The sequence below is a fragment of the Rosa chinensis genome, chromosome 4 (genome assembly GCF_002994745.2).
Source record: "Rosa chinensis cultivar Old Blush chromosome 4, RchiOBHm-V2, whole genome shotgun sequence".
Lineage (NCBI taxonomy): Eukaryota > Viridiplantae > Streptophyta > Magnoliopsida > Rosales > Rosaceae > Rosa > Rosa chinensis.
In genome coordinates this window covers 44590948-44613105 of record NC_037091.1, presented here as the reverse complement: position 1 = coordinate 44613105, position 22158 = coordinate 44590948, and the positions used below count along the sequence as shown (strand labels likewise).

The window sequence follows — 22158 nt, the reverse complement described above, 5'->3', positions numbered from 1 at the left end:
ACTTTCTCTAAACCGCAACAAAAGCACTAAAAAAAATTTTCAGTTGCACACTGCAGGAAGGAAACTAATGATCAAAAGCAAAAATCTCATAGAATACTCTACCTAAATCCGATGAAGAATATATGTAAACCTGTAATATGATAGGGGACGACGAAACTGAAGCTAGCAACAAAGCATATGATAGGTATGCTTTCATTGAATCAATAAACTGGAAGTTCCTAGTAAATGGATGACCAACTCCTTCCAACAAACCCTGAAAGACCAAATAATAAATCATATTATTCAAAAAACACTGAAAATAAGTAAAAGGAAAGCTCCTTAGATAAGTCACTGAATAGGAAGTCATCTTCATGGATTATACATATCTTCCTTTCTCCATCCATAGTCTTAGAAAGAGGAAGCTCATACTTAATAAGTTCAAGAAATTACTTTTAAATAAAACTTTCAAGTTATTTAATAGTATCAGCTGCTTTGTATGTAAGCATCTACCCATAAAAGCATGCACTTAAAATCTTTAATATAACCTGCAGAAGATCAAGAGATAAAATTCTCGTCTTCAAAGAGACTTCATTGTTATCTTCCTTCATGCCCATCTGCAGACCAAGTTTCGAAATTCATATAGGAGGCTTCAAGTTGCTTAAATGACTCAACAATTAGAAGACAGTGTACAAAAACACAAACCACAGGGTTCGGAAAACCAGTAAAGCATCATGTTGAACTATGGTCATACTCTCCAGGTCAGTCCCTCTTTTAAAATAGTGCATCAGTTAGAAGCATTACAAATAAATGTGAAAGACTGGGTTTGTTAGGAATGCAAAAGAGAGATCTCAACGTATAATATCATATCCAAACCTGGTTATGTTTTTGCTATCTTCAAGATGCACAGCTTTGTGATTGGCTCCCACATTCATGGCCATTGAGCATTTGTTTGAACTTTATTCCTTGCAAAAATATATGGCTCCTACATTATGTCTACAATAGCCTAGGGTTTACAAACACTTCACATTCAGTTCCTGAACTACATACATAAACTGACAGGCATTAATAATCGGCACGCAAACAAAAACACAAACCTCATAAGCATTCACGAAAGTTTCCATAGACTGAAGTAAGCTATGTATCCCTTCACCTCTTTTTGCTTGTTCTCTAGCATAGTATTATCATTCTGAAGGTAACTAACCTTCACCAAACCAAAACAAACACAATCAGAAACCGAAAAATAGATTCAATCTACAATCACGGTCACTACTATTTCTCACAAGCATCTCATCAAACACCTTATCTGCACAAAAATCTATGCCTAATTAATTCGGCCTGAAATTCCTGCAACCTCCGGCCATATTCTTCATTGGATTGCTTCATTGAAGTGTTCATGATTCAAAACTACTCAAACCAAAGAAAATCGCATCACGCTCAATCATCTAGACAAATTCTTCCAGATCAAACATGTTGCGTCATTTTCCTCTTTCACAATTTTACAGAGAAGTTACCAATAATCATACAAAACACAAAGGAACAGTGAGAATAGTAAAAACGAAAACGAAAATTTTCGATGCGATTGAAGAAAGGATAAGAAGCACTCATAGATTACCGATAATGCAAAAACCAAAGCACTAAATTTTCAGCTCGCCGCTCGATCATCTACCACGACTTGCACACAAGTGAGGTCAAGTTTCGGTCGCCGTCCGACTGCAGGAACGAGAACACATGCTCCCGCACCTCCTCAGGGGAACGACCGCGTGCTCCATTTTCAACATTTTCCAAGCTCGAAATCGATTTCAAATCCAAACAACGTTGTCCTGCTACAGATGCGAAGTGAGGGCAGAGAAACAGAGAAGAAGAAGAATCACGCCATTGGAGAGAGAGAGAGAGAGACAGAGAGAGTTGGGATAAAAAAAAAAAGAAGCTCCGATCAAAATCGAATCAAGGTTTTAGGTTTTGATCAGATAATCGTCTTCTATCTTTTGGATTTCTAATCGGAGCTCTATTTGGGATTTCTAATCAAAACGAAGAAGATTTGGGCTATGAGATTCTTCAATATAAAGTTATAAATGTGTATCAGGCTTTAAGGGTAGAATTGAAATCAAAAAAATGGAAAACTAACCTTTCTTAACATTACCTCATTATTCCCTTTCAAAAAAAAAAAAAAACATTACCTCATTATTCATAAGGACTAAATTAATATTATTAACAATTCGTAATGGACCATTTTATCAAGTGGGAAACTAGGTGATCTTTTTATCATTTCACAATCTAATATGACCTTTTCTAAATTCCTATGAATTTTATAATTAAACACAAGAATGTTTTTATCCCGTAATCATTCCCTCTCATTCCAAATAAGTAAACGTGCCCTCAATTCCATTTTTGACCCATTCCTATTCCTATTTTGGCCAAGATACCGTTCCTTTTGGGTTTCTCAAAGGAGGGGAAATTTTATCTTCACACACACGATTAGACAACTATGCCCTTGTGATGCTTCCAGAACCTCCCGTCTTCGCTCTCAATTCCCTATAAAATGCTCTCTCGGCCAACACTAGATTTCGGAAGCAAAACCCTAAGAACCAGCAGAGAGCCGCCATCGTTCCAAAATGGTGAAGATTCAGAACCATCAGCTTCCTTCGAAGATCAAGATGAAGAGGGTGGTGATAGTAGCGGAGAGGCTCAAAAAAGCCTCAAATTATCGAATCAATGATTTACCAAAGGTACATCTCTTTCTGAATACCTTACAATTAATATATGAACTGCATTGGTAGGTTTTCATGATTGTTGATTATTTTGTTTCTTGCTTTACGTCTGCAATATAGACCGGCATCCAATTAAAGTAGATGATGCTGACAAGTGGATTGGCATGGGAAATCAGGAGCTTCACGTTCAACTCATTCGAAGCTACAATACTCCTTTCCAGCAAACTCAAATCTCTGTAGATATTGGCAAGAACAGCCGCGCAAACGCAATCCGAATCCCTCTAGCTAAACGAATTGCAATGGAAAACACAGCCTTGTTTACTGAATCTCGAGCATCATGAAAAACATACCTAGACAACCAGAACACAAAAAATGGCTCATGCTCCAAATAACTCCCACTGATCATGAATTCCTTTATCCACAAATCAGTGTAAGTAACTAAGTAACTCCTCAGCCCCGACCTCGATCTGTTCTTTTGAACTCCCATCCACACTTCCTCGAGTCTATCCTCCACTTCTCTCAGTTTTCTGCTGTCAAGAGGACTGCAAACAGAGTCTCCCAAAACAGAAAACTGGACGCTGACTGCTAAGAGTTGGAAGAACAAGAAAGAAACTGGACGCTGCCTTCCATGCAACGAATCAACAATTTACCAGAAGCAAAAATATTACCGGAGGAAAATGAATTTAATTTAGATTTTAGTTATAGTTGAGTGGTTACCTAGTGACTCAATGCTGACTGCTAAGCTATAAATATGTTGTTGAAGGCTCATTTGGTGTATTTAAGTTTGTGACTGTAATGTGATACCAATCAATGATTTATAATGTTTCTTTCTTCACTGGCATTGTTCACACGGCATTTTCCTTCTCTTAAGTATCTCTGTGTGCCATTATATCTTCAAGCAACATAAAAATCTTTTGTATTAGTTTTTGCCAGAACAGTGGACGAGCATTTATAAACTTGATGATCTTGACTCTCCTCTGCACTTCACATGCATTCACAGACGGCCTCCTTTCTTGTAAGTATTATATTAACTCGAATTCTAACCTACACCTTTGCATTTAATGGATTGTCGAGACTGTCAAAATAATGTGACTTAACCACTGTAGCTTACTAATCCTCTGGGTGGTAATTTAATTCCCTATTCGGTTTTAGTGTTTCAATAGACACCCTCTATAAAGATACATCTATTCTCTTCTTTGTAGTGCATTGTCCTTAATGTCATGCTTATAATACCATTCATGTAAATCCTCCATTAAACTCAGGTCTAGGTATTGAAATTTATTAGTTGATAATTCCTATACAAAATTTGCTTCTCTATGTCCAAGCATTTGTCATAGATGCTTTTGTTATTTTTAGGGAAGAACACTGCAATTTCACAGAAGTACAAAGTGATGTCGATCAGTGGGCTAGTGGACCACTTTGACCTTTGTTACAGTTATAGATGCTGTAGTAGTATAGCTTAATGTTAATCTGTGTCAGACAGTTAGATATTTTCATTTCAAATAGTTCTCTAAGTGAATTTATCTATTTATCGAAGCAAACCTCTCTCTCTCTCTCTCTCTCTCTCTCTCTCTCACTCATTTTCCCATGTGGACTACGACTACAATTGTAGATCTTGTATTAAATCGTTAATTGCTTGAGGGTTGAGCTTCAAATTTATATACTCCCACACTTCAGTTTTCTTCTTCTAGGTATGATCTTTCAAACTCGATCTCAACATGGTATCGATAGAAGATACCATGCGACATCTGAAATATATACCAACCGGCTTCCAAAATGACTACCTTCTACTTGTTTACTTCTAAATGCTTCCTTCTTTTATCTGGCATTGATATCCAATATTTGCACTCAATTAAGGGACCTGAGAAAAAGTTCAAAAATTTAATATTGCCACCTTTTTGCAGCTTCTGGGTTACCTTGATCGACTATACTTCCTGTAACTTTTGGAAGCCTGAGTTTGTGGCTTTTCAGCAGCTATATCTATCTTTCTTCAGTATGCCCTACTGCAGGGAAGAAAGAGCTAGTAACTGTACTTGTATTTGTATTTAGCTTATTTCTGGAAGCTTTCATTGATTGGCAATGTACGTTCCATCTATGTCATATTGTATATATAAGAGTTTCAAGAATATTGGTAATCTTATAATTATGGTTAGAAGCTTAAGTATAGTGCAAAAGACTTTGGCCTGATGTTCTCTTACGTTAGGGATAATAAGTTACTACAGCCCCGGTTTCATGCATCTTCAGTTGCTATAATCTGTTCCTTTTTTTTTTTTGTTGAGTAAAGTACTGCAGAGGGAGCAAGAGTATGGGTTTTCTTTGTTTAACTGATGTTTATCTTCTGTAATCAGTTTATAATTTAGGATAATTTTATGGGTTTTCAGTATCTATAATATGTAACCACTGCAAGGAGCAAGAGTATGCAAAGGTACTCTTCATATAAGAATTTTTCATTATAGACATAGTGACAAGTCAAGCGTGACATCTATATCAACGATTTCATTAACATATCTGTTGTCAGTAGTAATTCAATTTCCTTTTCCGTTCTTGTGTTTCCGTATATGGTCCCACTCTCTCCATATAGGCGAAGCTTTGTTTCCTTTTTGTGCTTATGCTTTTAGTTATTTAATATACTCCCTTAAATTAAGGTCTAGGTACTTGACAATTTATTGGTTGATAGGAATATCCGAATCGTAATCCTATGCAAGCATGTAGAGATGCTGTGATTCTGGTTAAGACAGAAAAATGCAATTTCTCAGAAGTCCTGTGCAAATTGCTAAAGGACTACTATAGATCTTGTTGTGTTAAGGATGCTGTACAGTTGGTCACCCATTACAGCATTACGATGGCCCACTACAATTTCTCAGTATCCTAACCTTGCCACATCTGAAATGCCTGTTGGTATTTTTCTGAAATGACTACCTTCTACTTGTTCCTTCTAATAGCTTCTTTCTTTTACCTAGGATTGATATCCAATATGTTCACTCAATTTCCAAAAATTTAATATTGCGACCTTTTTTCTGCTTCTGGGGTACCTTGATATACTTTCCGTAACTTTCGAAGCATTAAGATTTTCTGATCTCTGTTCTCTTTACAGTTGATTCTCAATTAATGACAACTAGAGGAGAACTTTTTAATGGATTAGCTAACAAGGCACAATATGCTGTTGGGCTTTTCAAGGAAGTCACACTCTTTATGCTGCTGCTATTATTCAGAAAGTTCAAGGAGATACTTTCAACAGCCCCCTGAGTTAAATTCTGCAATACTTAAAAAATGTCTTAAAGGCCACAACTCCACCCCCCCCCACACCAAAAAAACAAAAACACAAATGACCAAGGCTGCACTTAATTTTAATACAGCTCCAAAATTATATGCCAGTGGAAAATTGTACACTTAATTCTGTTTTGGGTTTTTATGTTTACAGATTGTATTATTGGGTTGCTGTAAGACCATCGATACTCTCTTTTCTCACCAGTTGGCATTGGGTATTTTTCTGTGTGTATTCTCTACACTAGTCAGAGCTATGGAAAGGATTTGTGCAACTTTCAACCCTTTTTTTTTTTTTTTTTTTTTGGGTAATGAGGACTTCCATTGCACAGCCAAAAAGGCGACAACAAACAACAGAAGAAAAAGAAACAAACAAAGAAACTAAGGGGATCTGAAACAGCATCAAACAAGAGGATTCGCATTAGGGAGGGAGGAGGGTGTTAAGGGTAGTATAGTAAAAAGCATTAGTTATATTTTCTTCTAGTATATGAAGAGTATACTGCAAAAATGAGTGTAACAAGAAAATCCAATAACAATACAGCTTCTCGTTTCTTTTCGCGATTCTTTCCCCTCTTTTCCTTCTTCTTCTTCTTCTTCTTCTTCTTCCTGAAATTCCAGCATGGTATCAGAGCCCATGGCGGCCTGACCATTGCTCATCCTTCTTCTTTCCACTGCAATTTTAGTTGTTCTGTGATAGAAATCTGCAAAGATAATAGAAAGCTCTAAACAAAACCCTAGAAATTGTACAATTACCGGTTAAAACACACTACAAAAAATAATTGCAACGGCTACCCCGTTTTGCGTCGGCACCCTTTTGCCGTCGCAAAAAATTGACTTTTTGCTTCGGCAAAATTACGCCGTCGTAAAACTTGCGACTGAGTTGCTACGCCGTAGCAATGGGGTAGCCAAACTTTAATATTTATCTTCGGCGAACGTTTGCAGTCGCAGACTTCTAATAATTGGCGACTGCGTCTAAAATGCCGTCGCAACTAGAGAACAACTACGAGCCCATTCTCTTATTAAATCTATTTTCTCATAAAAAAACCCTAGCCTATTTCTCTACCGCATCCCTCTTTCTCTTTCTCTTTCTCTCTGTTGTCGATCTCTCTGAAGCAGATCGGATAGGAACTTCCCGTCGCTGGTCCTCCGTGCTCAGTCTCTCCGCTCAGTCCTCTCTCTCTCTCGCTCAGCGGCTCAGTTGTTGTCGCGCTCTCTCTCTCTTATATATCACTTTGTCTCAGCGGCTCAGAACCAGATCGGAACCGGCGGCTTCAGCTTCTTCATCGCTCAGTAGCTCTTGCTCTCTCTTTCTCTCTGCGCGGGCGGCTGCTCTGAAGACTGAAACCATATCTTTCCGAACCAAAAGAAAACCCCCAAAGCCTTCTCTCTCAGCCTCTCTCACATCTAGCCCTAAATCGCTCTTCGTTGGTATGAAATTTCAACCCTTTCAAACTTTAATTGATATGTTTGATTTGCAATTCGCAGTTTTCAACGGAGGAAGATGAACAAAATCTCGACAATTAATTCTTCCTGCTCTAATTTTCTCTCCTGGGCCATTTGATTATATGGCTTTGAAAGTGGGTATCTTGGTTTTGCATCATGGATTGAGATAAACATACAAAATCAGGTATCTGATGATGTGTTAGAAAATTAATTTCTGCTTTCCAGTCGGTTTTGGATTTGGTTCATATATACAGTGCTCCATAGGCATCTCTGTGACGCTAGTTTGTATGCCTTTCTACAGCCAAGTGAACGTACTACTTATGCAGATAGTGAAGCTGCATATAAGTGTCTCAAAGAGAGATATGAGACCAAGTAGGAGGACATAATCCTCTATGGTCAATCTATCGGAAGTGGCCGTACTGTTGATTTTGCTGCCCGTTTGCCTCGACTAAGAGCAATTGTGCTGCATAGTCTGATATTAGAAGATAATCGAGCTGGTGAGCGAGTCATTGTTGATACAAGGAAGAAAAATCCTGCTGATTTTGCTTTATGGAAGGTAATGTCTTGAACTCAAGTAACTGATGGTAGCTATTGGTTATGCTCTCTTATTTTTGTTTATTAGTTCAACTGCAGAAGTTATGTTACAGTCGATCTGCAAAGGAAGGTGAACCCTTCTGGGACAGTCCATGGGCACTGGAAGACCTGGTTGGCATATCGAGTGCAGTGCCATGAGTACTGCTTATCTGGGTTACTCTTTTGACATACATGGTGGAGGGATGGACCTTCTGTTTCCCCCACATGAGAATGAAATTGCTCAGAGTTGTGCTGCTTGTAAACAAAGTTATATAAGCTACTGGATACACAATGGTTTTGTCACTATAGACTCTGAAAAAATGTTCAAATCACTATGGAACTTTTTTACAATTCGACAGGTACAAGTGGTCACAATTTTTTCTTCTAAATTGTTGGGAACCATCATTCTAATGGTTGAGTATCTAGCTTTAGAGTCAAATCCTTTTCTGATTTAATGCTTACGTTATAAATATTTGATATTTCAGGTAAAGTGACTCGGTCACCAGCTCGATTATCCTCTATGTATTCTGTGAAGTGCAGTTGTTGGTTTGATATCCACATGGTGATGTCCTTTAGCTGATGAGTATTATCAAATTACTTTATCTAGATAATATTGAAGCCTGTGTATGTGTCCCTAACCTGATTTTTATTTAATGTGCAGAACATTGATAAATTCCCTCTGGTGAAATATCTTGTGCTGGTAATATATGTAAGTACTTGGATATGTTATTCTGCATTTTCTTCTATTGTTGACTGCTCAATATAGGGAACTTGTGATTGTTTCTGAACATGTTATTCTTCTAATACAGAGAAATTGTTTTTACAAGGTTATGTGAACAATTTGATGCAAGGGAGAAGTAACAGCAGTCAATGGAAGAGTTTGTGTAAATTGTTCAGCAGCATTGGGAGTCATACCGCCAATTAATGAGTGCTGAAATTAATGAGTGCTGAAGCTTTGCAAGTTGCTAAGGCATACCGCCACCTTCTCAAAGCTGTCAAGAACCATGTTGCCAAAGAAGACACTAAGCGGCATTTCAGAGATTATGTAACTGAAGAATTTAGATTCACATGAAAAACCCAGTCCAGACTATCTGCTGCAACAATAGATTCTCTGAAGTTGTTTTGGATATGACTATCTGACTATCATGAGGCTGGGTCAGATCTGGCACTTACAAGTGAGGTATCTGATATTATGTTCTTGTTTTTCTTTCTTTTAACAACGTCTGTGTTTTTATCTTCTTATTTGGTTGTTTGTTTTCATTGATTTTGGATGTTGATCAATTCTGGGTCAAGTAACTGTAACTATTCATGTAACTGGTCATGTAACTGACCATGTAACTGACCATGTCACTGACCAAGTAACTGTAACTGGTCATGTAACTGGTCACGTAACTGACCATGTCACTGACCAAGTAACTGACCATGTCACTGACCAAGTATCTGTAACTGGTCAAGTAACTGACCATGTCACTGGTCAAGTAACTGATCAAGTAACTATAACTAGTCATGTAACTGGTCACGTAACTGACCATGTCACTGGTCAAGTAACTGATCAAGTAACTATAACTAGTCATGTAACTGGTCACGTAGCTGACCATGTCACTGACCAAGTATCTGTAACTGGTCAAGTAACTGACCATGTCACTGGTCAAGTAACTGACCAAATAACTGTAGCTGGTCAAGTAACTGACCATGTCACTGACCAAGTAACTGTAACTGGTCACGTAAGGGATACAATTTCTGGATTTGTCTTCAGCTTTCTCATTTCAATTTTCTTTTCTTCTCACAAACTCATAAAATCGTTCATGTCTCTACAAATTACCAACTTTTAGTCCAATACACAAACAAACATGGGATAAGACTATTTTGACTATTATACTCTTTAGTCCTAAGCAGTACCAAACACGGGTCAGATATTAACATAACATATCCCAGGTTAGAAGAGTCCTAGATTATTATAGGAAATAAGGTGGGGGATAATAGTCCCACGTAACAAACACCACCTAATTGTAATACTTTGGTTCAGGTTTAGTGGTTGATTCTATTATAATTGTACTTTTTCTGTTTTCTGTGTGGTGATTAAGCATTTCTTCTTTCCTCTTTTTTTTTTTGGGGGGGTTCCTGAACAGGGTAGTGGTAAACAATTCTGGTGTGGAAGAAAACAAGGAAAAGACAATGGTTATCTAAAGCTTGACTTGTACGAGAATTCTGTTATCTAAAGTTGGGTTACTGCATATTTACCTTGCTTGCAATCTAATTTCATGGTATAATTTCTTCATTTTGTTTCTGTTTTTACTAGCCTTTCTGTTTATACTTTTGAAGTATGTCATTAGTTATAATATCAGTTGTTACGGATTCTGCTTAGTGCTTATTTACTTGGGGTAGATGCCATGGATAATTGATTTAGTGCTGGATGTGTTGGATGAGGAATTTATATATGTTTGAGGTCTTGAATATATAAATTACTGATTATATAAAGTACTGAAATCAGTAATATCAACTAAATAGAAAACTATGCTCAGGATACTGCCGCGAATGGTAGTCTACCTGTTCGGAGATTCAAGTTTATATAAGCAATATCTGAAATCTCCCTTTTGCCATAAGTCAATCATTGCAACCTGCGATGTTCATTATTGAAATTGGGTTATGGTGTGACATTGAAAAAGGGTGATATGCAAAGCCATACATGATATATCAATTTTCTTTTTTTGATGTCTTAGGTTCCGGATGCAACTAGTGACCATGAAATTCGGAGGGAATCTATAGGAGAAGAAGGGAATCCAGATTCAAGCTGTGATAGAGCAATGGACTGAGTTTCAATATGTTCATATTCTGATAGTGCAATATTGGAATTTTTGTTAAGTGTTACTCTTGGTTGTCTTCATTAGGTGCTTGGTTTTGGGCATAACTTTGTATTTCTTCTAATTACGTAGTTGGATGAATGCAGCAACTTAATTACATTGCTATGAAATAGATGAGTTAATCAACAATATGTGTTGTGTATTGATATTTTTATCTCATTTTTGGATGTTGCAAAAATACAGGTTTTGTTAAAAAAAAAAAATTGTTGGTTGGCTACTAGCATCGGTGAATTGCTGTAGCCAAGAATATATTTTTATATAACACGAAGCTACGGCAACGAGACCGTAGCAAAATTTGCTATTGAAAAATTAGCGGGAAGCAAATTTGGCAGGAAAAATTTTAGGCGGGAAACAAATTTGGCAGGAAAATTTTTTGGCGGCAAGTAATATATTTATCACACTATTAATTATGCTGTGACGGGAATTTGCCGTAGTAAATTTTGTAATGCCAACGGCATTAAGGGTAGCATGAAACCGTAGCAGAGTAAGTGTCGCAAATCACTTTGCCGTCGCAAAAGTGGTTTGCGACGGCATTTTGCCGTGGCTAAAGGTTTTGGCGACGCCACCAACGGCGTCAGAAGCTTTGCCGTCGCAGAGCCGTCGCAAATGCTTTTTTGCCACGGCAAAACAGCTTTTAGCTACGGTAGAGCGCCGTGGCTATTGCAATTTTTTTTTGTAGTGACACCAAATCCCTCAGTCTGTTCTTGATTTTCTGTAAAATTACCTCTCAAAACATCAAAATCTCTTCGTTTCTTGTTTAGTTCTTCAAGATTTCGATCTGTTACTCATCAAGAATCTTCAAAGTTTCAAGCTTCATCAATAATGGCGTATTTCAACACTCAAAGCTGTAATGCTGTCTCTGTGAGGCTCGATGAAACCAACTATCCCACTTGGTTCTTTCAGATGTTTCATTATCTTAGAGGCCATGGTCTACTCAAATTCGTTGATGGATCTCACCCTTGTCCATCTCAGTTCCACATTGCAAATTATGGTTCACCTACTTCTGAAAATTCAAAGGCTTATGAGCGTTGGCTTGAGCAGGATAGTTCCTTGATTTTAATGATCACAAACACTCTTTCAGCAGAAGCACTTACCCTGGTCATTGGATGCAAAACATCAATGGAGGTATGGCTTACTTTGAAGCAAAGATATGCTATTGTGTCTGAAGTACATATTATGCAATTGAAGGCAACTCTGCAAAATATTGAAAAAGGCTCAGAATCTATAGAAAAGTACTTATTGCGTTTTAAATCTATAAGAGATCGATTGACAGCAGCTGGTGTTTCTATGTCTGATCAAGATGCTAAGTTTCTAATTCTTGCTGGTCTACCTGGAGAATATGGTCACACACGACAAATTATTAGAGGGAAACATGATATAACCATGGATAAAGTCAGGTCTTTATTACTCTCTGCTGAATTTGAGATTGAGTTGGTGCACAAGGCATTGCCTTTATCCTCTTTTACTGTTATGGCTGCTCAAAATAGTATGAGATTACTAGAAGAAATTCAATGGAATGGGTCTCGTGGTGTTGCTTCACCTTATAATTGTTTAGTGTCTATTGGGATAACTAGTCCAAATGCTCCCTCTATTGGATGTCAATCTGCATTCAACACTAATGCAATGATGAATAATGGTATCTTGAGCAATGGTACTTATGTCTCTGAATGTGGATCTATTGGGTATCAATCTGCACCATACAGTAGTACCACACAGCAAAATGTTTATGGTTGTTTCTCTCAACCAACTGGCTTCATTGCTCAAAATGGCAGAGGAATCACTCAAAATAGTGGAAGTATGCAGGTTCCTTATGGTGGTGCAATATCACAGCTACACGATGGTTGTTCCCCTCAAAATTCTGTTTTCAGTCAGCAGCATTTTCAGTCATTTTGTGAAAATGTGAACACATGTTCTCTTAATGATCCATATTCAAATGCTACTGAAAACCCACCATTCGGTGAAGGGCAATTCTTAGAAACTAATGATCTTTCAAATCCAGCCAATCCAGTTGAGCCAAATTATGCAGGTTTTGATATGCTTGATGAGTACCTTACATACTTCGATGCGGATGATGACATCTCTCAGTACATTGATTTTGATTCTTGTGGAATGCTGGGGAATGAAAATATTGTTCCTAGTGAACCTCTGGTTGAGCAGAAGTCTGTTACGGGTGAAACTGAGCCACTATATTGCGAAGAACAGAAGTACTTTGACATACCAGAGCATTATGAGATGGATACAAAGTCAGTTAAAGTTGATTATATAACTTCGGAATCTCTTGACAACCTGAAGTTCTTCAACCTATCAGAATATTATGAGACGGAATCAAAAGTGGTCAAAGATGAATACTATGTTGAACAAAGCCATAATCCTGAAGATGTGAGCAAGACATTGGAACCGACAAGTAATTTTGGTTTTGGAACTTCATCTAGTGAACTAGCAGAAGACAGAGACAAGATCTTTTATGGGAATACTAGAGAACCTTCCTGCCATGTGATTACTAGTGAGAATCATCAAAGTGCTCAAGAGGAGATGATGGAAATAGACTTGGTGCAACCAGAAATTCAAAGTTTTCAGATTACAAGAGAAGAGCATTGTCTAAGAAACTTAGAAGCTGACATGGAAAATCTGAAAGTTGTTACATTTTCGCAAGAAGAATCCCTGGGCGGACTTGGTGTTCTCTGTGGGGCCAAGAAACCTCAAGAACTTGTTTGTTCATATGGAGAAGAGAATCATAATGATGAAGAACCAACTAAGTTACAGGACATGATTGCACCAGATACCATGAAAAGTAAAAACAGAAAAACCACAGTAACCAAAGGATATTCAGAAGACCAGCTTGGGGGTTTATCATTCAGCATGGTGGTGCTTTTCTTCGTTTCTCTCTTTCTTCTTCTCTTGTTTGCATTAATCAAATTTGCCACAGCTGATGATGATTTCACTTTGATGTCCAAACACCATGCCAACCGCAACAAAATTGAAGACAAAGTTATTTGGATAACTGGTGCTAGCCGTGGAATTGGGGAGATTCTTGCTAAGCAACTTGCAAATTTGGGAGCCAAGCTCATTATTTCCTCTTGTAATAGTGAAGCTGAATTGGAGCGAGTCAAAAAGCAACTTACTAGTAAACATGCACCTGATGGTGTGAAAATTTCTGGTGAAGATTGGCTCAAGGATGTTGTAGAGAAAGCAGAGTCATACTTTACGAATGTTGGTGTTGATTACATGACCCATTCCAACCATTATGCTTGGTACCCGAGCATATGGTTGAGGGGGATGTTAAGGGTAGTATAGTAAAAAGCATTAGTTATATTTTCTTCTAGTATATGAAGAGTATACTGCAAAAATGAGTGTAACAAGAAAATCCAATCACAATACAGCTTCTCGTTTCTTTTCGCGATTCTTTCCCCTCTTTTCCTTCTTCTTCTTCTTCTTCTTCTTCTTCTTCTTCTTCTTCCTGAAATTCCAGCAGAGGGTTGGAGGACCAATCTTCCGGGCACACCCTGCGTTTTGCCAGCACTGCAACTAGATCAGCTGCTGCATTAGCAACTCTACTGGACCAGAGCCAGTTAACACGATGAAACAGCCCGCTTCGGACACGAATTTGTGCAATGATGTGAGAAGCTGACCAATCCACCGTTGAAAGGGGATTCAAAAGCGCCGAAATCAGGACAAGGGAGTCTGATTCAAGCTGAAAAGAAGAAAGGGAGAGGGAGGTGGCCAGCTTAAGCCCGAGGGCAATCGCCTGAGCTTCGGCAGCCAGAGAAGAAGAAGCAAAAGTACTCTTATCAGAGCCTCCTATTACTTTACCAGAAGAGTCCCGAGCAATTGCCGCAAGACCACAAAACAGAGAGGAGGAGTCCCACGCTGCATCAGTATTTATCTTTACACTCCCAACAGGAGGAGGCACCCAAGGCTGAGACGCCCTTGTGTAAAGAGCAGGAAGCGAGTGCTTTGGGAGCTGGAGGCATGGTGGAATTCGTAGATACTCCATGGAAGAAGTAAAGGCTTTGGTGGACACAGCCACAGGGTTCGGCATAGTATGATTAAAAAGACAATCACACCTTTGTTTCCAGATATACCAAAGCATAAAAGCTACATGAGTGGGAAATGAAGTTTCCTCAGAGACAAAGTCACTGGCGTTGCCAAAGAGGGCCAGAATCCATGCATCCAATGTAGTGATTGATTGTTGGTTGACATGATAAGAGAAAGGGTGAGAGAACCAGGCCTGGAGAGACCAAGGATTTAGGGTTGAAGAGAACCATGCATCCAAAGTGCAACTTTCAACCTTTGGTTGTCTGTGTTAGGGTTGAAGAATGATTGCAAGCCTGAGTTCGTAGCTTTTATGCAGCTATATCCAGCTTTTTTCAGTAAGCCCTACTGCAGGGAGGGAAGAAAGAGTAAGTAATGGTACTTGTTTTTCCATTTAGCTTATTTCTGTATTCTTTCATTGATTGCCAATTAATGTTCCATCTATGTCGTATTGTATATAAGATCGAGTTTCAAGAATATTGGTAATCTTTTAATTATGGTCTAGAAGCTTAGAGATGCTGCAAAAGACTACCCTTTTGTGTTTTTGAGACTTTGATCTGATTTCTCGTGTTAGGGATCACAAGTTATTACAAGCTGGGTTTCATGAATTTCAGTAGCTATAATCTGGCTTTTTTATTTTTTAACTACTGTGCACGGATTAAGAGTTTGTAAGGGTCCTCTTTATTATGTATCTTCTGTAATTATTTCATCAATTTGTAATTTAGATGTCAGTGTTTCCTTGATTGTTTTTGAATGGGATTTTTTCTATTTTCAATTTGCAGTCGTTGGTTTGTTCATATGGTTCCTCCCCTAATATATAGACAATCACTTTCATTTAGACTACACTGGTGTTTATTTGCAGTGAAGGTATTTTCCAAGATGGGCTAACAGCATTTTTGTAATTTGTTGCTATTGCTGTTTTCATTCAAGTTAATGTGTCAGACAAGTTGTTGTTTGTTATTGTCTTCTCTAGTTTTATACTGTTGCCGTTCTCTCTGAGTTGATAGAATGGTGGATTGCAGGTACGTACAGCTGAAGCCTTTAATGGAACAAATTAATAGAATCAAAGACTTGCTTGCTCCTGAATTTGGAACCTTAGCTCTAAGCTTGGGAGGTGCAAGCAAATGCTCAAAGATGTTTAGAGAATGGTGAATCTAGTGCCATTGATATCCCTCCAAATCTTCTGTCTCCAAGATCGAGCTATATTTTATGTAACTATAGTTTTGTGCATGATAGATTATATGGTGATGAAATCATATGCAAGTAATTTAATATGCTTGGTCAGCACCTCAAGTTTAATTCATGGTAGACTTCCTAATTAGATGCTAGTGAATTTAATTTGCACCATTACTTGTGTAGGCAGGATTTTTTTTTCTTCACTAGTTTGATTGCAGTTTTGACTTTTAATATGACTGAAGTGTTTTATATCAAAGAATGTTGGTTATGCTGTTCCTTAATTACGAGTATTGGATACCAAAGGAAGTTTAACTCATTGATAAATGAACTTGATCCATCCTGGGTTGAAGGCAATGGTAATGATATCAAATAAGCATCATTTGAAGGCAAGTTGTACGCTGTTGCGCCTATATATATTTACTGGTAAGCAACTTCTTGTTATCATTGAAGTGATAATTGTACAGTTAATTGCGGCCACGGATTGAAAGCCATTTTTTTGTAATGCTGGAATATGAAGTGTCTAGCTTGGAACTGCCAGGGATGTTTCCAGCCAAACTATGTGGATATATGATGTGATTTCAAATGCATCATTTTTTGAATGGATATCAATTTTCAGAAGCTACGGGTTGGGTTCAAAGGGAGTTGTGTTATTTTGGAACTCCTGTAATGCAATTGTCAGATTGTTGTATGCACTTGATAAGTTTTTAATTTGGTTCACTACCTAGCTATAATGTAACATTTGGTTTTTGCTGGGTTTATGCCATATCCATGTAGAAATATGCAGATAAAAGAGAAAAAAATTCACCATGGCAACCCGGCCAACTCTACCATGCCCTCGGCCTTTAACGTGTCGATGCATAAATGCACATTAACTTTATGTAATGATCAACTAGTTGAACAGGGTATTGGATCATGAGCCTGTTATTAGATCAAGTTGGTCTACACAAAACCTTGTGGGTCTAATGACTATGATCTATTGATTTAAGCAAGTAAAACCTCTGTAATAATAACACTGACAAGTGATTTGGATGCACCGGCTCCGTATGTTTAAAATGTTGAATACCCACGTCCTGCGTTCAAACGCTAGTTTGGTTTAGTTTTAATATTTATTAAATTATAAACATGGTCAGAGAAGGAGCTGTCATGCCATGTTGGCCATTCAGGCCCCCAACAGATGAATCTCTAAACCTAGGAAGCCTTTAGGATATCATGAACATATACCCACCGTATCCGCTCCATGACGCTAGTGAACATATTAATATTTGGGCCTAGAAAGCCTTTAGGATATCACGAACATATACCCACCGTACGTAGTCACTCCCTGACACTAAGAGTTGATAACACAACCTTGATAGTGTTAATAATTTCAAATAACTAACAAACTAGCCACAGTTTATTCGCAAGCAGCTAATCCTAGGTTAAAACTTGGGCCCTATGTCATTATGAGGGGAGATTGCAAATCACCATTTCTGCTCTTGTCCTATCACCTACTGATTTTTTTTTTTGTTAGCCAAACAAATGATACACACTCCTTTTTAGCCAATTCAAACAATTCAATCTATTCTTTTCCCAACAATAGCAATTCCTTTTTTATCTGGCCAAGAAAATCAAATCCATATTTTGGCCCATTCCTTTTTTGGCCAAGATACAATTCCCTTTTTGGATTTCTCAAACGAGGGGGAAATTTATCATCACATACATGATTAGACAACTATGCCCCTGTGGTGCTTCCAGAACCTCCCGTCTTGACTCCAAATTCCCTATAAAAGCTCTCTCGGCCAACACTAGAGTTCGCGAGCCAAACCTCTTATCAGAGAGCCGTCATGCATCGATCCAAAATGGTGAAGGTTCAGAACCATCAGCTTCTTCACCTTCCTTCGCAGTTCAAGATGAAGATGGTGGTGATAGTAGAGAGTCTCACAAAGGCCTCAAATTATCGAATCAATGATTTACCAAAGGTACATCTCTTTCCGAATACTTTACAATATCTGAACTGTGTCGATAGGTTTTCATGATTATTGATTTTTTTTTTCATCTCTTTTTCCTTTACGTCTGCAATATAGACCGGCATCCAATGGTCATTATTCTGACAAGTCGAAAGAGATGATGCTGGCAAGTGGATTGGCATGGGAAAGATCGATCGATCTGCTACTTCAGCTCTTTTCCTGCTCGGAAGGTCGACGCTCATATGACCCCCTGGACACCATGGGACGAGTCTTTTGACTTTGGGAGTTTGGGGGCTACAGCATCAGTGCTTGAACATATTGAACAAACAAGACTCATGGTAACCCGCCTCGAACACAAATTTAAGTGATCTTACAATGCCTCTTCTCAAACTTGCATGATGACCCCTAGGGATATGACAAATTCCGGTGAATAATTTTGTGAAACTCTTAGGGTTTATGTTGCAATTTTCATCAAATTCTTTGTTGTCCATTGTTCAAATACATTACTTCATGCATCAATGTTATAGCATCATGTGTAGAAATTGGATTACCATTTAGTGAATTATTTTCCATTGACACCCATTTGAAGTCATCAAACATGCACACCTTTACATTGTATTTTTTTATGCTTGATTGAGATTATATGCTTACTTCTGTGCTTTGGAAGGCCAGATATTGAATAATAAAGTTTGTGCAACTGCAGGTACATATATTTAGATCAGCAGAACTGTTTCCCAAAGTTCAAGCGGAGAGCCTAAGCAGTCATGAGAAGAAGAAGCAGGAGCAGAAGAGTTGAAAGGTAGAGGCAAATCTAAGCAGAAGAGCAGAAGATCTAACCTTAAATAATTCTAGAGCATTTCTGTTGTGAAACTATTCAGCTTTTAAAGAAAGAGGCAAATCTATGCCAAAGAGTTGAAGTCCAATTGGAAGAGTTGGAAGGACAATAGAAGCACTGGACGGGTGCTGCCATCCATGTGACGGATCAACGATTTACCAGAAGCGAACATCTTACCGGAGGAAAATGAAATTAATTTAGATTTAGTTATAGTTGAGTGCTGGGTTAGTTAATGACTTAGTGCTGACCGCTGAGGTATAGACCTGTTGTTTTTGACGGCTCATTTGGTTGTATGTAAGTTTATGATTGTAATCTGAATATCTGATACCACTCAATGAATCATAATATTTATTTCTTCACTAGCATTGTTCACACACCATTTTCCCTCTCCTAAGTGTATCTCTGTGTGCCATTAGTCCTTCAAGCACCAGACAACTCTTTTGTATTAGTTTCTGCTGGAACAGAGGATGAACTTGGACAAACTTGATGATGTTGACTCTCGTGTGCACTTCACATTCACAGACGGCCTCCTTTCTTGTAAGTAGTATCTCTTGCTTTTGGTTACTGCTATTTAACTATTATGAAAAGTATTATAATCTACCCATTGTGATATCTACCAATGGATTGTTATCTTAAATTCTTAATCCCAAGTGGATGATCTCTCAAGCTCATAACGCACTCCTTCTCATTTGCTTTAGAATCATCAAATTGCTATTAAATAAGACCAAAGTTATGCTAGCCTCTATTAATAGGTATGTGGCATTGTGTGCCACTTTGCCTTCTTGAATAACAAATGTATGAATATTGCATGATAATATCAATATAGGATTCAACAGTGAGTTGGTATTCATTATTGCATATTTGTGACAAGACAAGCTTGACATCTATAACAGCGATTTCTTTAACATCTATTCTGTTTCTGTTTTCTTTTTTGCCCTTATGCTTCTAGTTATTTGAGTTCCTTAAATTAAGGTCTAGGAATTGACAATTATTGGTTAATAAGAATTGCCCGAACAATATGCTTATATAAACCATTTAAATTAGAGTATTGCTGCATATATAGATATGTGTGTGTGTGTATATATATTTATCATTATCTAACCATGGTGCTGACAACTTCTCGAAAGCAAACCCTACCTATGTGAGAGATTTGGTGATTAGTATATCTGATTCAAATAGTCTCATTCTTATAACCTAATATGCTTTTGCGATGGGTGTATTGTTACAGTTGCATATATACTCAAGACTGTCGAACTTTCCCCTTTTGCTTCAGTTGTATGTAATGTCTACCGAAGTGCTTCTGGTAAACATAGCTGGGTTTAGTAATAAAATTCATGAATTTGTAAATATATCAATAGAAAATATATTAGCGAAAATACTATTAAAAATGTGACCCATGATCATCCATGTTTGCTATGGTGCAACTTATTTCCTGATAGAGCATAATTTGACTCATAGCATGTCATTATTCAGTTAATCATTCCACATTGGGCATTAAATGGACAGGACAATAGAGATCTGATAACTATTGAATTTTCTTAATTAAACTTGCATTTTTTGTTTCTATCTTTTACTTTTCAGTATACACGTTCATTTATATACACGAATCATGCATATCTTAAACTTTATTTTCTTTATCTTTAAGTTATAAAATTTAACATTAATAGTTTAAAATATAGATCAGAATTTTCTTTTTGAAGCATGTAAAATGAAAAATAGATCGAATAGAACGAGCTAATGATGAAACAGGCTATATCGATCACTTGCTTACAAATCTATTTCTCATAAAGTCAAAAGTAGTCCTATGCCTTTGTTTTCTTTCTCCTCCCAGAGTTTTATTATGTCACCTAGATTCTAAGTGCAGTGTTTCATAACTTTGCTTGAACAAGTTCTGTTGGATGTATACTCAGTAGCCAATTGTATTTTATTTTTTTACAGAGATCAGCTACAAAGTGGAAGAGTATCTCTTGTTTTTCATTTCCATTCACATAAGAATGAATACTATGATTCACATTTCGAATGGGCATATATAAAGCATCTATAGGATAACTGCCGTCTTGAAAGTTATTTGGAGAGCAACATCAAGCTTAATGGCAGCAGAGTGGATTGGAGGGACATGCCTCCAAGTATGGGGCAGCCAGCTACACACACTCCGGCTGACATATTTGGGAAATGTGCTGATAGATCATATATCAGGTTCCTCTAATTCAACTTTACCTTTTAGGTCTCAATTTGTAGTTATGACTTGTGATACATTAATTGCAGGTACCAAGTCATTATTAAAATGATACATCAGTTTATGATGACTGATGTTGTTGTTATTGCTTGCTGTACTACTATTGTGCTATACTTACGATTGTTTCTTTTCCCCATTGTTACAATATCAAATTTTGAGATGCATGTATGAACCCTCTGTTTAAAATCTTTACCGGTTTCTGTGGTTTTTCAATATTTTCCCTACAAACTCATGTTAACACATGTCGAAATGGAATAACAACAATTAACAGTGGCTGTATTTATTATCATTTTTCTATAATCTAATCAAAATTTCTGGTACTATTTAGTACCATATAAGTGTGATCTTACCAATTTCAAAATGGTCATTGATATGGTGCGTGTTTTATATGAATTAAAAGAATCCTTTCTAGTTGAATATTGATATGTTGCTTTCAATTTTTGTTATGAATGATTGTATTTACCAATAAATTTAGTTCTGTTTGGTCTTTCACTTGCTACTTTTTGGTGCTGGTTTGAATATTGAATTTTGTTAATTGTTCTGTGCTTGTTATGCTTAGGGTATACAGAAAATAAAACAGTGGACTTAAATTTTTTCTTTGTTATTATCAGTAAAATCATGTATTTGGTATCATATGGATAAAAATGATAGAGAGACAGATTATGGGAAGTGACTGTGGTAACCTTGCTTAAATATACAATACCAAACATGAATTGTAGCTCATACTGGTATTAATGATATAATATGTTGTCTCTTAATTCATTTGTTAGGTGGAAAGAAGATAGAAAGCAATTGTTAAACTCTGGATGAAGCAGAGGTATAAGAGCTTATAAGGATGAAGAAGAAACATAGCAATTGCTACATTGAAAGAAATATGTAGGAGCTCCTAGGGGTGAAGAAGATGCATATAAATTTCTACATACATGAAAGGAGACATGAGAAACAAAAGAACTCATTTGAAAAAGATATGACTGCATTCTGCTTGTACTTCACTCAGTCTAAACAAATGCTACCGCAATCTTACAAGTAAATATTAGTTGTTCCAAGTCAGATTATTTGCTATCACTATGTTTCTTTCTGTTATTGGTTAAGAGATTTTGTATGC

The 22158-nt window shown here is 37.2% G+C and overlaps 1 protein-coding gene and 2 long non-coding RNA genes across 4 annotated transcripts; 1 reads left to right on the top strand and 2 right to left on the bottom strand.

Moving 5' to 3' along the window:
- Positions 1 to 555: 555 nt before the first annotated feature.
- LOC121053019 lies at positions 556 to 1568 on the bottom strand. Its single transcript, XR_005810527.1, has 3 exons — positions 1278 to 1568; positions 1074 to 1180; positions 556 to 982 (listed from the first exon to the last, which is right to left on the bottom strand). It is a non-coding gene; the product is annotated as an uncharacterized LOC121053019 (long non-coding RNA).
- A 12579-nt stretch (positions 1569 to 14147) lies between these two features.
- Positions 14148 to 14867, bottom strand: LOC112199381. The gene is made up of 2 exons (XM_024340410.1): positions 14314 to 14867; positions 14148 to 14166 (listed from the first exon to the last, which is right to left on the bottom strand). The coding sequence occupies exons 1-2, from the start codon at positions 14865 to 14867 to the stop codon at positions 14148 to 14150; spliced, it is 573 nt and encodes a 190-aa protein (XP_024196178.1).
- Positions 14868 to 17847: 2980 nt separating this feature from the next.
- On the top strand, positions 17848 to 19135 carry LOC121052410. Of its 2 annotated transcripts, none has more exons than XR_005808976.1 (3): positions 17848 to 17994; positions 18100 to 18320; positions 18700 to 19135. It is a non-coding gene; the product is annotated as an uncharacterized LOC121052410 (long non-coding RNA). The 2 variants fall into 2 exon arrangements; XR_005808975.1 differs by having other exon boundaries at positions 18655 to 19135.
- The last annotated feature ends 3023 nt before the right edge of the window (positions 19136 to 22158 follow it).

Bases quoted from the DNA above. Each gene is read 5' to 3' on its own strand.
- LOC112199381 (XM_024340410.1), bottom strand. From the start codon at position 14,867: ATGCCGAACCCTGTGGCTGTGTCCACCAAAGCCTTTACTTCTTCCATG.